This window comes from Apteryx rowi, unplaced genomic scaffold (assembly GCF_003343035.1).
Source record: "Apteryx rowi isolate R43461 unplaced genomic scaffold, aptRow1 scaffold_566, whole genome shotgun sequence".
In the NCBI taxonomy this organism is placed as follows: Eukaryota; Metazoa; Chordata; class Aves; order Apterygiformes; family Apterygidae; genus Apteryx; species Apteryx rowi.
In genome coordinates, this window is record NW_020450834.1 from 186,408 (window position 1) to 198,641 (window position 12,234).

Genomic DNA, 12,234 nt, shown 5'->3' on the forward strand with positions numbered 1-12,234 from the left:
GGCTGGCTGGATGCTGTAGCCCACGCAGTATAAAGTGTTTAAAAACAGAAAAAAACACAGAGTAAATGAAACTAACCCCACGAGAAGCAGGGCAGGGAGCTGGTGTCAAGCACCTCGGCGCTGGGGGTGCTGGACTGGGCAAGGGGGAGGTGAGAGGCCAGCGGAGACTCAGCTGCGTAAAAGTCCGTGGGGTCTATGAGGCTGCGCGGAGGTTGCCTCCGCACCCCACGTGCTGCTCTAAGGGCACAAAAGCATGTGAAACACGTTCTGGGGCCCTCGGACACTGCAGGAGGACACGTGTGTGTGAGCCCTAGGGCTCTGGATGGTGGAGACGGGCAGTGGTATTAGTGGCTGGTTATGCTGGACCGGCAGTCTAGTTGGGAGGCCACAAGCGATGCAGAGGAGTTTCCACGAGCCCTTCACCTGCCGGTCACTTGTCGTCGTCGTCGTCGCTCGTGCTGAGCTGGTAGCTGAAGAAGTCTATGGACTCCTGGGCGAGCTTGGAGAGGTGGATCACGCCGGTGATGATGAGGGCGGTGAGCAGGAGCGGCAGCACCAGGCTCCCCACTGTGGCCAGGATGTTGTAGCATCTGGCCTTGGAGCTGAAGTGCCGAGCGGCTTCCACGTCTCCGGCCACCTTCTGGTCCCGTGCCTACAACAGCCGAGACACGGGGCGACTGGCTGAGCTGGGGGTGGCAAAAGCAACGGGGCAGCGGTCCCGAAACTGCCTGTGGCTGCCCTCCCCTCCCTGCGGCTCCGGGAAGACCCACGTCCCTTCCCTCTCCTCATAGCCCTGCTGAACCCAAGGTGTGTCTGAGCAAACAGCCTGGACCTCCTTCCAGCCTCCCTACTCGCCACGTAGCTTCCAGCGAGGCAGCACCGCGCTCTTGCACCCTGCAATTTAGTCCTCCTGGCTGTGCCAAGATCTCCACCAGCTCGCGACAAACCAGCTTGGCTCCGCGGGCAGCCCCCAGCCAGCCTTTGCCTTATCTCTGCTTCTCGCCCTCGTTTCGTGCCTCCAGGGAAATGCCGTGGCAGAGCTGCGAGCGACCCGGTGGGGCTGGCTGGGCTCACAGAGAAAAGGACGGAGGCTCCAGATCTCCCTTTCCCCAGTCTCTCCACCCTGGCTGAGTCCGACTGGACCTGCTCCTGCCAGACAGCAGGTCCTGTGGGGGAGCCAGGGGGGCATCTCTGCCTCCAACGCCCTCTGAGGAGAGCAGCTGGTCCTCAGTGCTACATCCCTCCTCGGACAGCGGCAGCCCCGGGGTGGCGGGAAGGTGCGATTAGCTGGGGGGCTCTTACAGCCTCATTAATAGGTGGCAGGAAGGGATGGGGGGTCTTTTCCAGGGAATGGTGTTGCCTGCAAATGGCAGGGGGACAAGGTCCTCTTAAAGGTGTTGGGCTCTTTTTCTAGTGCCCTCTACCCCAACCCTCCCAGGCAGTCTGTGTTCCCTGTTTCCGTATCTCCTCGGGAAATCCTCCCTTGACGTGGCGTCAGCAACTCGGAGCACGAGGAAGGCTCTCAGAAAGGCCAGGTAAGCCCAAACATGGATCTCCGATTCCCACCTGGGTCCTGGCTGTCTCCGCCCTGCGGAGCAGCCTCCCCGAGGCAAGGCAGCGCTGGGTTTCCTTACCTTGACAGAGAAGGCAAGAGCCACAAACCCGAGACAACAGAAGTTCATGTAGAGGGTGTTGAAGACGGACCAGATCAGGTGGTCACGGGGCACCACAGCGGAGCTGATGGTGATGACGGTGGGAGAAGGGTCCCGCTTGTGGGACGTCATGGGCAGGTAGTCCTCACGTGGATAGGAGGTGTCCATGGCCACGCAGAGGAGCAACCCTCAGCTCTTCTGCCCTAGCAGCCCGTCTGGGGGAGCAGGGCACCGCAGCCCCTTTATATAGGCCCTGCCTCCGGCACGGGCTCGTCTTCTCTATATATAAATCAGAGAAATTACAGCCCTGCCTGGGCTGTGGTTATCAGAAATGCTTGGCTGGGAGCTAGGAGAAACACAACTTGGCCTTGCAAGCCTGCCTCCCCCCTGCAAGCGTATAGGCAGTGGCTTTTTATATTCAGCCTTCCTCCCAGAATGAGAGTCACAAACTGCTCCAGCCCGCGTCCGTGGCAGGGCTGGGCAGAGGGACGCGTCCTCAGGGAGAAGCTGAATGCCCAAGGAATCGACAGGAGGGATCCGCGGGAAAACTTGCAACAGGCGATCGGCAGCCGCGCAGCTGAGAGCATCCTTTCCAGCCTCTCCGCCCATTGCTGGGGCTTTGCATTAGCCCGGATAGAAAGGTCAGCACAGGTCTTTCACCTGGGCTGTGGATGCACCAAACGGGACCGGTACCCGGAGGAGCGGACGCCAGACAGATCCTCCGTGCCAGGCCTGCCAAGGAAGTCGCATCTCGCGTGGTCCTGTTGTGACCCCGGATTGACACCTTCAGCGCGTGCAGGTGCTGTTTGGCGTGGACAACCTCATGCTCGCAGCCAGCTCAGACCACAGGAGCAGAACTACGTGCTGAGCAACGAGGGTTTCCTGCCCATTAGCTAGCGCTGTTAGCATCGAGAGGGCTTTGCGGTTCCCAGGCCAAGCGATCACCGTCGCAAGAGCGTCTAGCGAACAATGTCCTGTATTGTTGGCAGAAATGCTGCTGTTCAGAAACACCCGCTGCTGAGGAAGCCTTCGGCTCAGGTAGATCTGACCGCTGTTCCTACAGCACCTGGGCTATCGGTGCTTGGGGCTGCTAAGGGCTGTTAAAAGCTCTACACTTTTTTTCCCCCCCCCCTTAGAGATAGCATTAAGTGGGAAGTCAACTCTAAAACAGCGAGGTGCTACTTCTGGTGAAGCCCTACGCAATACCCCGGCGGTGGAAGGAGATGGGGCTTTGCAAGAGGAGGGGGTGCATATTGCCAGAAAAGCCCAAGGGGTATTTTTTCCTTCTGCCATTCCTAGGTCTTGAGGAAGAAGCGCTTATCCCGGGCCTGGAAGAGAGGCGCAGGCTGGGAGTGTGCTGCGGCAGGGCAGGTTCCCTGGTTATTAAAAGCCCCCGTTCCCTGATGGGACCCTGGAACGGGTGGAAGCGTTCAGGGGTGGTGGATAACGGGGTGAGGAGCTTCTCGTCGCTCCTGGGTCTCTCAGGGCATCCCGGGCGTCTCCCCCCTCCCCGTGTCCCAGCCGGTCTCCCTGCGGGTCCTCGTCTTCCCCGTGGGCTGTGAATAAAAAGCCAGGCACCAGGTTTTGCGGGAAGCTTTATTTGTGACCTGCAAGTGCGTTGCAACCGGGTTAAACACCAGTGCGGCCGGGAGAGCCGGTCCCCTCCCTGGTGAAGAACGGGGCGCCGGAAGCAGCCGCCCAGCCCGGCCTTTAAAGCCGTATCCAAACTCTTCGGTCTGTTCCGGGGTGCAGGCAGCGAGGAGGCAGCGCCTTGCCGGAGCTCGGCCCCCCTTTCCCCCGTGCTGGGGCGGCAGCGGGGCCCCGGCGCTCTCTCGGGGGAGATGAGCTCCTTGCTTAGCAGCGGGAGGGCAGCAAGCGGGGTCTGGTCCTCGAGGGGGGCGAGCGGGGCCGCATCAGGCCCCCTACCTCCACACGACGATGATGATGATCGCCACCATGGCCCCAGCCAGCAGCAGCGAGCTGATGATGTTCAGCGCCTTGGCCCGGGCGCCGTAGCGCCGCGCGGCCTCCAGGTCCCCCAACACCTTGCGGTCGCGGGCCTGCGGGGTGAAGCGGAAAGGCTCGGCAGGAGGAGCTGGACCCCCACCGAGGGCCTGCAGCGGGCCTGGGGGTCCAGGGGCGGTTATGGGGTTTGGCCCAGCTGGGGTGGCCGCCAGGTGGTGCTGGGGCCTCGCGGATGCGCAGCGCCGGGGGAAAGAGGGGAATTTGCCCTGGGCGTGGGCCTGCCAGGACCGGCACGTGGGTACCGGCCACGGGCTGGGTCCGGGACCGGATCGGGGGGTCCCGAGACAAGCTGGCATAGCGGCACAGGGACATGGGGTCCCAGGTCGGGGGAGGATCAGGTCAGGCTGGCTTGGAGGGACCGGATCAGGGGGACCCGGTTGGGCTGAGTTGGGGGGTGCTGGGTTGGGTGGGCTTGGAGGAACCAGATCGGAGGATCCCGGTCACGGTGGGTTTGGGGCAGAGGATCGGGGGGTCCCGGTCAGATGGGGCTGGAGGACTGGATCGGGAAGTCCCGGTCAGGCTGGCCCTGGGGGACCGGATCAGGGAGTCCTGGCTGGGGTGGATCTGGGGGCCACAACAGGGGTCCTGGTAGGACAAGCTCTGGCGACCAGCTTAGGGAGTCCCGGTTGGGCCAGCTCTGGGGTCCAGGTCAGGGCTCCTGGCTGGGCTGAGTCTGGGGCACCAGACTGGGGGCTCCCAGCCGGGCCGGGTCTGAGGACCAGCTCAGGGAGTCCCAACTGGGCAGGGATCCCAGTTGGGCCAGGTCTGGGGACCAGATTGGGGCTCCCGGCTGGGCTGGGTCTAGGGCACCAGATCGGGGGCTCCTGGTCGGACCGGCTCTGGGGCAGCGGCTCGGGGGCTTGGGTGCCGGTCGGGGCTGTGGGGCCGCAGCTCACCTTGATGGAGAAGATGAGGGCAGGGAAGCAAAGGCAGCCCAGGTAGGAGAAGCCCTGGCCCAGCAGCGCGTTGAAGAGGGACCAGAGGATGAAGTCGCGGGGCCCCCCGTCGGGGCCGGCGGCGTGGGGCCGCCCCTGCTCGGGGGGCTGCAGCGGGATGCACGCGTCCGCCTGCCGGGGCTGCATGGCTGCGCCGGGGAGCCAAGCCGTTGCTGCCGCACGCGGAGGAGGAGGCGCAGCGGGAAACGAAACCCAGCCTCTGCTTCGCCCGCTGCATCTCCCAGACCTCCCCCCCACCCACCCCATCCCGTTGCAGCTCCGGCCGGCGGCTGCACCCTTTCCTCGCGACCGGTGCCGGCTGAATTAGGGACGTGCCAGCCCTGCTCCCGCCGGTGACGGGGGCGCGTGCCTGCCTGGCCCCCCGCGCCGTTTTGGGGTCGAAGCGGGCGATGGGGCAGCCAGCGGCCGCATGGGGCGGCTTTCGGGGAGCTGAGAGGGGACGCTCCGGGGTGGGGGGGACACAATGCATCCCGAAACGTGAGCGTGCGCCGTTTCCCAGGCAGGAACGGAGCAGTTTTATCCAGCGGGAGCGGGGAAGGGCCGCTGGCGGGCCGAGCGGCCGGTGGGGACAGCCGGGGGCTCTACATGGTGTAATGCAGCGCTGGTATGTACAGAAACAGCAGCACCACCGCGATGATGATGAGCAAGGTGCCGAGGATGGACGCCACGATGTTCAGGTGCTTGGCTATCGCCCCGTATTTGCTCGCCAACAGGGGCTGCTGGGCAATTTTTTCGTCTCTGGCCTGCGGAGAGGAGGAGGAGGAGGAAGGAGAGGGGAGTGAGACGGGAAGGACCYGAGGGGTCGGATCAGAAAACCCGTGTCTCTGCTGGAAAGGGTTCGCTTGAAAGCGCGCCCCGTAAGCGGCTATTTCTTATCTCGAGTACTAGTAAAGCATTAAACCCTTCCCGCGAGCCGCAAGCAAGGAAGGAGGCAGGAGCCRGGCCGGGAGCGGAGGCGGCACAAGCTCCCCGCGCCGGAGCTCGTATGGGGCTTGCTCAAGAGAGCAGAGCAGTGATTTAATGGGTCCTGCGGAAGGGGACCCGCAACCTGCTGGGCCTCCGAGCTGCCCGTCCCCGGGGCCCTGCCGAGCCCCACGTTTGCCCTCACCTTGATGGAGAAGACGAGGGCGATGAAGGCCAGGCAGAGAGGGTTGCAGCAGAAGAAGGTGTTGAAGAAGGACCAGAGCACAAAGTCCCGCGGCTCCGGCCTGGGGCTGGGGGCCTCCACCYGGCCGAAAGCGGTGGCCGTGGGGTAAGGAGGGAAGGCCGCCCCGTGGTAGCCCCGGGGCGACATGTCGATGGTGACGGCGGACGGGTAGTTGTCCATGGCGGCGAGGAGCTGGGGCGCCCGGGGCCACCTAGTTATAAGCGATAGATAAGAGGAGGGTTTGCCGGGGTGGAGCCGCGGGGACGCCCGGAGGACAGCGGGGACAGTTCCCACCTGCCGGGGCACGGCCATCGAGGTGCAAAGGGCGGCAGCGCCCTGCGCCGCGCTGGTGCCGGTGCCAGTGCCGGAGGGACATCCCGGCCGTTTCCGGGGGCGGCTTTCGGCAGGGCGAAGGGCTTCGAGGCCCCRATGCTTCGGAGACTGGCGCCGCGTCCCCTCCGGCAGCTTGGAGGGGGAGCGCGGGATTCGCCCGGGCAGGAGGCTGCGGGAAAAGTCCGGCTCAGCCGGCAGTGGTGGGGGCTGACTCATTTCCGATTGCCGCTCGTGTGAGCGGAGGGAGTTTTGGGAAGCTAATTGCCCTTTCCGCCCGGCACCGCCGGTCGATGCAGAGGCTGCGCAGCGCGAAACCAAACGGAGCCCTGGAGTTTTTCCAGAAAAAAAAACACCAAAAACACCCCCCAAACAGGTTTTCTGCCACTCGGCAGAGCGGGGGGGGTCAGTTTTCCATGTGGATGGTGGCAAGGGCATCGATCACCCGCTCTCGCTGCCCACTCAGTTTTTCCCGCCGTCCTGGCGGGTCGGTTTCCAGCTCGGAGGTGCCGGCACTTTTYGGTGCTGAGCCCACGTGTTCCCTAAGCGGAAAGGGAGCTGAACGGCTAGCGATAAACAAAGCCACGTGGTCAGAGGGGGGACAAATATCCGTAGAGAGGGGGGAAGCGGGCGTGGGAAAGCCTGCAGTCCAGCAAAACCCGGCCGGGCCTTAGCCAAAAGTAYGTCGGAGAGCGGGACGGGGCTGCTGCCGGCAGCGTGATGGGGAAGCGGTGCCAAACTCCCGAAAGATCAGGGTGACGTCTCGGAGCAGGGGTCTGCTGACCTTCGAAAAAATGCTCTTCAGCTAGACGGGGACTTTTAATCAAATTTCCTGCTCCGGGGCACGCGTTGGTTGCCCCATAGGCCGGCAGCGGATTAACGAAGCTGTTTGCAGCCGGGGCCGGAGGGGGACACGTGCCTGCTTGCTTTTACGGGAAGAAGAGCAGGAACTCAGGAATAAATGATTCACCAGGCCGACAGCGCCAGGGGTTCTGCAGCGAATAACGGCCGTGTTTTGTGGGAAGGGTTTCTGGCAGCTTACTCACGAGCGCCGATTCTTGGCAGGAGGCCCCGGTTCTTCGGGGGAAAAAGGAAGAAAAGAAAGAAAGAAAGAAAGAAAGAAAGAAAGAAAGAAAGAAAGAAAAAAGGAGGTGCCCCGTGCAGGGGGGTTGTTGCGCTCCCGCTGGGCCCCTCTGCCAAACCCTCGTGGGCGCCTGGGTCCAGCGGCCCCGTGCATCCCCCGCGCGGCCCCCGCGCACCCCCCCCCACGCCGCTCGGTGTATTTTGGCAGGGAAAGGGGGGGAAATGATAATTTTTAACCCGCTTCCGCCCAGGCGGGAAGCGGTGGGAGGTTCTGCCGTGCAGGTCCCGGGCTGTGGCCACAGAAAAAAAAGCCAAGGCGTGAGAAAAACATGAAAGAAACTTTTAYTGGAGCAGCGTATTTTCACAGACCAAGGTGCTTCTCCTCCTCGGGACTAGATTTACAGGCACTGGGTGCTACTACAGACCCCCCCCCCGTCCCCCCCAAGGCAAACCCCAGCCAAGCTGCAAGCAGAAAAGCAGATTTCTCTCCCCGTTACGACAGCGTTGCTCCTCGGGCGCCCATCTCCCGTCCAACGAGGTGGACGGACGAGCGGGCGGGCGGCCGGAGCGGGAAGCGGGATGCTCCGGAGGTGGCGAGAGGAAGGCGAGTGCGGGCGGGTGGGCGGGTGGCCGGCGTGGCGCTAGGTGCCGCCGGGGAAGCCCAGGTCGTGCTGCTCCTGGTGGTACCAGCTCACGGCCGTGATGACGCCCGTGGCCAGCAGGATGACGATGAGGACGACGGCCAGGATGCTGAGCAGCAGCGTCGTGATGTTGAGGCACTTGGCGGTGGAGCCGTAGCTGAGGGCGCCGCTGTAGTCRCCGAGGACTTTGCGGTCCCTAGACTGGAGCGGGGGGACACACACGAGCGGGGTCAGYGCCGAGGGGGCCGGGCGGGGGGTGCCGGTGCCCCAGGGCCCCCTCCGCGGCGGCTCCCACCTTGATGGAGAAGACGAGCGCCAGGAAGCCGAGGCAGCAGAAGTTGGCGTAGAGGCTGCTGCAGAGCGACCAGGCGAGGTGGTCGCGGGGCGGCGGCTCGGCCGGCGGCAGCGGCACGGCCACGGCGCCCCGCGGCAGCACCTCCATGTCGTGACCCTCCTTGAGCACCTCGTAGGGCGGCAGCGCCGAGCCCGCGCCGCGCGCCCCCTCCATGCCTCGGCCCTCGGGACGCCGCCGCGGCGGCAGCGGCGGCAGCGGCGGCGGCGGCGGCGGCAGCAGCGGCGGCAGCGGCGGCGGCGGCAGGGGCAAAAGCAGGAGCAGGGGCAGGAGGAGGAGCCCGGCGCCGCCCCCCCGCCCCCCCGGCCCCCGCCCGCGGTTTCATTTCCCGATGGGCGCCTAGGGGCTGCCCCGCCTGCGGCCGCGCTCGCGGCGGGGGGGCTCCGCTCCGCGTGGGGCTCGGCGTGGGGCCCTGCTCCACGTGGGGCTCAGTGCGGGGCTGCCCTGGGCATGGGGCTCCGCTCGGCGTGGGGYTCCRCTCGGYGTGGGGCRCTCCTCGGCRAGGGGCTCTGCTCCAYGTGGGGCTCACTGCGTGGTTCCACTCGGCATGGGGCTCAGCGTGGGGCTCTGCTCCGTGTGGGGCTGCACTCAGTGTGGGGCTCCCCTTGGTGTGGGGCTCCACTTGGCATGGGTCTCAGTGTGGGGCTCTGCTCCATGTGGGGCTTAGCGTGGGGCTGTGTTGGGCATGGGGCTGCGCTGGGCATGGGGCTCCACTCAGCATCAGGCTCAGTGTGGGGCTCTGCTCAGCATGGGGCTCCTCTTGGTGTGGGGCTCCACTCAGCATGGGGCTCCTCTTGGTGTGGGGCTCCACTCGGCATGGGGCTCTGTGGGGCTCTGCTCTGCGTGGGGCTCAGCGTGGGGCTCCGCTCGGCATAGGGCTGCACTCAGTGTGGGGCGCTCCTCAGCGAGAGGCTCCGCTCCACATGGGGCTGAGCGTGGGGCCCTGCTCCGTGCGGGGCTCAGTGTGGGGCTCCACTTGGCATGGAGCTCAGTGTGGGGCTCCACTCCATGTGGGGCTCACTGTGGGGCTCCATTCGGCATGGGGCTCAGTGTGGGGCTCTGCTCCACGTGGGGCTCCACTCAGCAGGGGGCTGCACTCAGTGTGGGGCTCCCCTTGGTGTGGGGCTCCACTTGGYGTGGGGCTCAGGATGGGGCTCTGCTCCATGTGGGGCTGTGCTGGGCATGGGGCACCACTCAGCATGGGGCTCAGTGTGGGGCTTCCCTCGGTGTGGGGCTCAGCGTGGGGCTCCACTCAACATGGGGCTCAGTGTGGGGCTCTGCTCCACGTGGGGTTCAGTGTGGGGCTCTGCTTGGTGTGGGGCTGCCCTGGGCAAGGGGCTGCTCTGGACGTGGGGCTCAGCGTGGGGCTCCGCTCCGTGTGGGGCTCGGCGTGGGGCCGCGCTCGGCGCAGGGTTTGGCCTGGCGCCCCGCTGGGCGTGGGGCGGGCGCCCGGCAGTTTCGTTTCTGCGGACTGGCGCCGCTTTGGAAAGCTGCCGGCCCCCCGTGCCGCCCCCCCAGCCGGAGGTGAGCGCCGGGGCGGCGCGGGGGGGTCCCCTCTCCCCTCCCCTCCCGCGGGGCCGCGAGCGCGGAGGCTTCGGAGCAGCACCGAAGCCTGCGCCAGCCTCTCCGGCTCCCATCGAGACGCAAGGCGCTTCTCCCGACAAACCGGCATCCCTCTGGGATGCCTCTCCCTTTTCTTCTTTGTTCTTTTCCCGGAAATCTTGTCGAGGCGGGACGGAGCGTGTTGCCGCTCCAAGCGGCTGCGAGCGTGCGGCAGGCCCGGCGCTGCCCCGCTGCGAGCGCCTGCGCTGCCCGCATGCGATCGGTGGCCGTATTGCGGCGCGCTGCGTGCGATCGGGCGTCCGCCGCAGGAATCGCCGCCGAAGSTCGAGCGCTTTCGCCTCCCCGTGTTTCGCCGCTGGCGGGAGAGGAGTTGTCATTTATTTTTTTTCAGTCCGGGCAGACCCGGGTCGAAGCGCTCRTCCCGTCCTGTGCCATCACCTCAGATAGCACCGTCCTTATCGCAGGGGAGGGAGGACAAAGTGTGCTGCCCCGTGCGCACGCAAACCCCCCCCCCCCCCCACTCTGGCGTAAGGACCCGGCGCCTGGGCCGGGGGGGGGTCGAGTTTACCCTGTCGCCAGGCTTTACGAAAGCCCCCGGGGCAGTTCRGCAGCCCCGAGGACGCGATCGCAGCTGGCGGTCCCAGAAGCCGTGCATGGCGATGCAAAACCAGAGCTTTGCAAACGGGAGCTGCCGAAATCCCGGGGCTGGGCGGGATGGCTGCGTCCGAGCTTGCGGCTCAGCCCRGGCCTTCCCGGCTCCCTGTGGGTTAACACTGGGCCACTTTTGGGACGTGCGGGGTGCCCAGTAAGACGTTAAAACGGCGCTAATGACAAACAGGCCTCGCTGGAAGAGCCGCCAGGGCGGATTCCGAGGAGGCCCCCCCCCGGCACGTTTCCCGGCAGCGGGGTTCGGCTTTTGAAGCCGACCCCTCGGGAGGGCAGAGGGAGCGTTGGCTAGAAGGGCGAAATGGAGAGGTTTCCAAATTTTTGGCAGCAGGTCGGGCCGCCGCCTCCTCCTGGAGGAGCACGGATTTCGCTGCACGCTCTCCCTCTTCCGGCTGCACGCCAAGCGGTCCATAAGGACGGCTCAGCTTTCCGGGTGCGCTGCTTTCTGGCGTCTGTAGCGATGGGGCTTAATTATGAGCTAATGAACTTTCTGTTTCCCGAATCCAGAAGGAAGCTGCACGCAGGCGAGGCTTCGAAATGCAAACCGGAGCACTGGTGCCCTCTAGTTTCCTCAGCTGTGAAGGTTTTCCCTAACCACTACGATTTCTCTCGCCCTTTTAAGGAGCTCCCGAGCACCGCTACCGYGCTGCAGAGGGAGGGAAAAATAGGCAGTGAACTGAGCTGTGGCCGTTCTCAGCCCCGGCCCTGCCGGATTTCAGACATCTCGAAGCGTCTTTCCTCTCGCATCGAGCTCTCTTGGGCCCAGTCCTCTCCCTGGAGCGTGAGGCCGCAGCCCCGTTCGGAGGCCAGCGGACGCCGCTTTTAGGGAGGTAGCTCTTAAAAAGCGAAGGGGCGACGTTAGTCTGGTCCGAGCAGGTTTGGAGCTGGTGGCAAACTGGCCTCGAGATGCAAAACGGGAACTGAAAGCAGCCGAGAGGAAAAACCCTGGGAGAAACGTGACGTGTCGCTTTTGGCACCTGCAATGCCACGCGCACGCGGAGCGGACTCCCAAAGCAGCCCCGACGAGCGGCTCCCTAAACGCGACGTGGCCGATAGTTCTCCCTGTGCTGTTTGCTTTTATCGGACTTTATTTGCTTTTTATATGATCCCGTTTACGCTGGTTTAATCGTTGCCGTTGATTGTTATCATGGTTTAAGTGGCGGCGCTCGCATGCGTAGGGCCAGCTGCACTTCCAGCGCGGGGTTCTTTATTGCCATATTATTATTATTATTATTATTGCTAATTATTGTCAGATTTGTACAGGCTGAACTACCCTTTCCTGCTCGGCTACAGGGACGCGGCYGTGGCGGCCGGGAAGAAAGGCCGTGTCGGGTGCCGGGTGTCCCCCGCGCGCTCCCCGCTGCGTTTCGCTCCACGATTGCCACGTACCGTCGTTTCTATATTTAAGCTCCGTCTTTGGGGGACGTTAGCGCTTGGGTCGGGCCTTGGCCCCGAGGAGCTCCAAGATGCTCCCAGTAGATGGCAGTGGTGCCGTGTGCAGACRGCGACCGGGATGGGGACGGGGACCGGGACGGGGACTGGGCCCGTTTCCCTCCGGCCTGCGCGACGGGCTGGGGGTCACGGGGCGCCTGGGGGGCAGCTGCCCGCTCCGCCGCCCCCGGGGACGGGAGCGCCTGGGCCTGCCCGGGAAAGCGCGCGTTTCCCCAGGGAAACGGGACCGTGGCTCCGCGGCACCGGCACCTTCGGCGCTGGCACCCACTGCACGCTCTCCTYTCGGGGCCCTGGGTCTGCACCCGGCCCCGCAGGATCCCCAGGCCCAGTGTGGGGATATGAGGATCCCTGCACCCGGCCCTGGGGG

The 12,234-nt window shown here is 65.1% G+C and overlaps 4 protein-coding genes across 4 annotated transcripts; all 4 read right to left on the minus strand.

Annotated features, from left to right (window-relative positions):
* Window positions 1-2: 2 nt before the first annotated feature.
* On the minus strand, window positions 3-1,820 carry IFITM5 (interferon induced transmembrane protein 5). The gene is made up of 2 exons (XM_026082050.1): window positions 1,635-1,820; window positions 3-652 (listed from the first exon to the last, which is right to left on the minus strand). Exons 1-2 carry the CDS (start codon window positions 1,818-1,820, stop codon window positions 431-433), a joined length of 408 nt encoding a protein of 135 aa, XP_025937835.1. The 3' UTR covers window positions 3-430.
* A 1,424-nt stretch (window positions 1,821-3,244) lies between these two features.
* LOC112973765 (interferon-induced transmembrane protein 5-like) lies at window positions 3,245-4,786 on the minus strand. Its single transcript, XM_026082058.1, has 2 exons — window positions 4,574-4,786; window positions 3,245-3,712 (listed from the first exon to the last, which is right to left on the minus strand). The coding sequence occupies exons 1-2, from the start codon at window positions 4,757-4,759 to the stop codon at window positions 3,575-3,577; spliced, it is 324 nt and encodes a 107-aa protein (XP_025937843.1). The 5' UTR covers window positions 4,760-4,786; the 3' UTR covers window positions 3,245-3,574.
* Window positions 4,787-5,214: 428 nt separating this feature from the next.
* On the minus strand, window positions 5,215-5,960 carry LOC112973776 (dispanin subfamily A member 2b-like). The gene is made up of 2 exons (XM_026082072.1): window positions 5,742-5,960; window positions 5,215-5,376 (listed from the first exon to the last, which is right to left on the minus strand). Exons 1-2 carry the CDS (start codon window positions 5,958-5,960, stop codon window positions 5,215-5,217), a joined length of 381 nt encoding a protein of 126 aa, XP_025937857.1.
* Window positions 5,961-7,512: 1,552 nt separating this feature from the next.
* On the minus strand, window positions 7,513-8,378 carry LOC112973761 (dispanin subfamily A member 2b-like). Its single transcript, XM_026082049.1, has 2 exons — window positions 8,130-8,378; window positions 7,513-8,035 (listed from the first exon to the last, which is right to left on the minus strand). Exons 1-2 carry the CDS (start codon window positions 8,340-8,342, stop codon window positions 7,835-7,837), a joined length of 414 nt encoding a protein of 137 aa, XP_025937834.1. The 5' UTR covers window positions 8,343-8,378; the 3' UTR covers window positions 7,513-7,834.
* Window positions 8,379-12,234: the final 3,856 nt, after the last annotated feature.

What these genes read in the sequence shown, in the direction of transcription:
- IFITM5 (XM_026082050.1), bottom strand. Translation starts at nt 1,820, where the DNA reads ATGGACACCTCCTATCCACGTGAGGACTACCTGCCCATGACGTCCCAC. An exon ending in CTCTTGCCTTCTCTGTCAAG is followed by an intron (nt 653 to 1,634) that starts GTAAGGAAACCC and finishes CGGCTGTTGTAG; the next exon opens with GCACGGGACCAGAAGGTGGC.
- LOC112973765 (XM_026082058.1), bottom strand. Translation starts at nt 4,759, where the DNA reads ATGCAGCCCCGGCAGGCGGACGCGTGCATCCCGCTGCAGCCCCCCGAG. An exon ending in CCCTCATCTTCTCCATCAAG is followed by an intron (nt 3,713 to 4,573) that starts GTGAGCTGCGGC and finishes TTCACCCCGCAG; the next exon opens with GCCCGCGACCGCAAGGTGTT.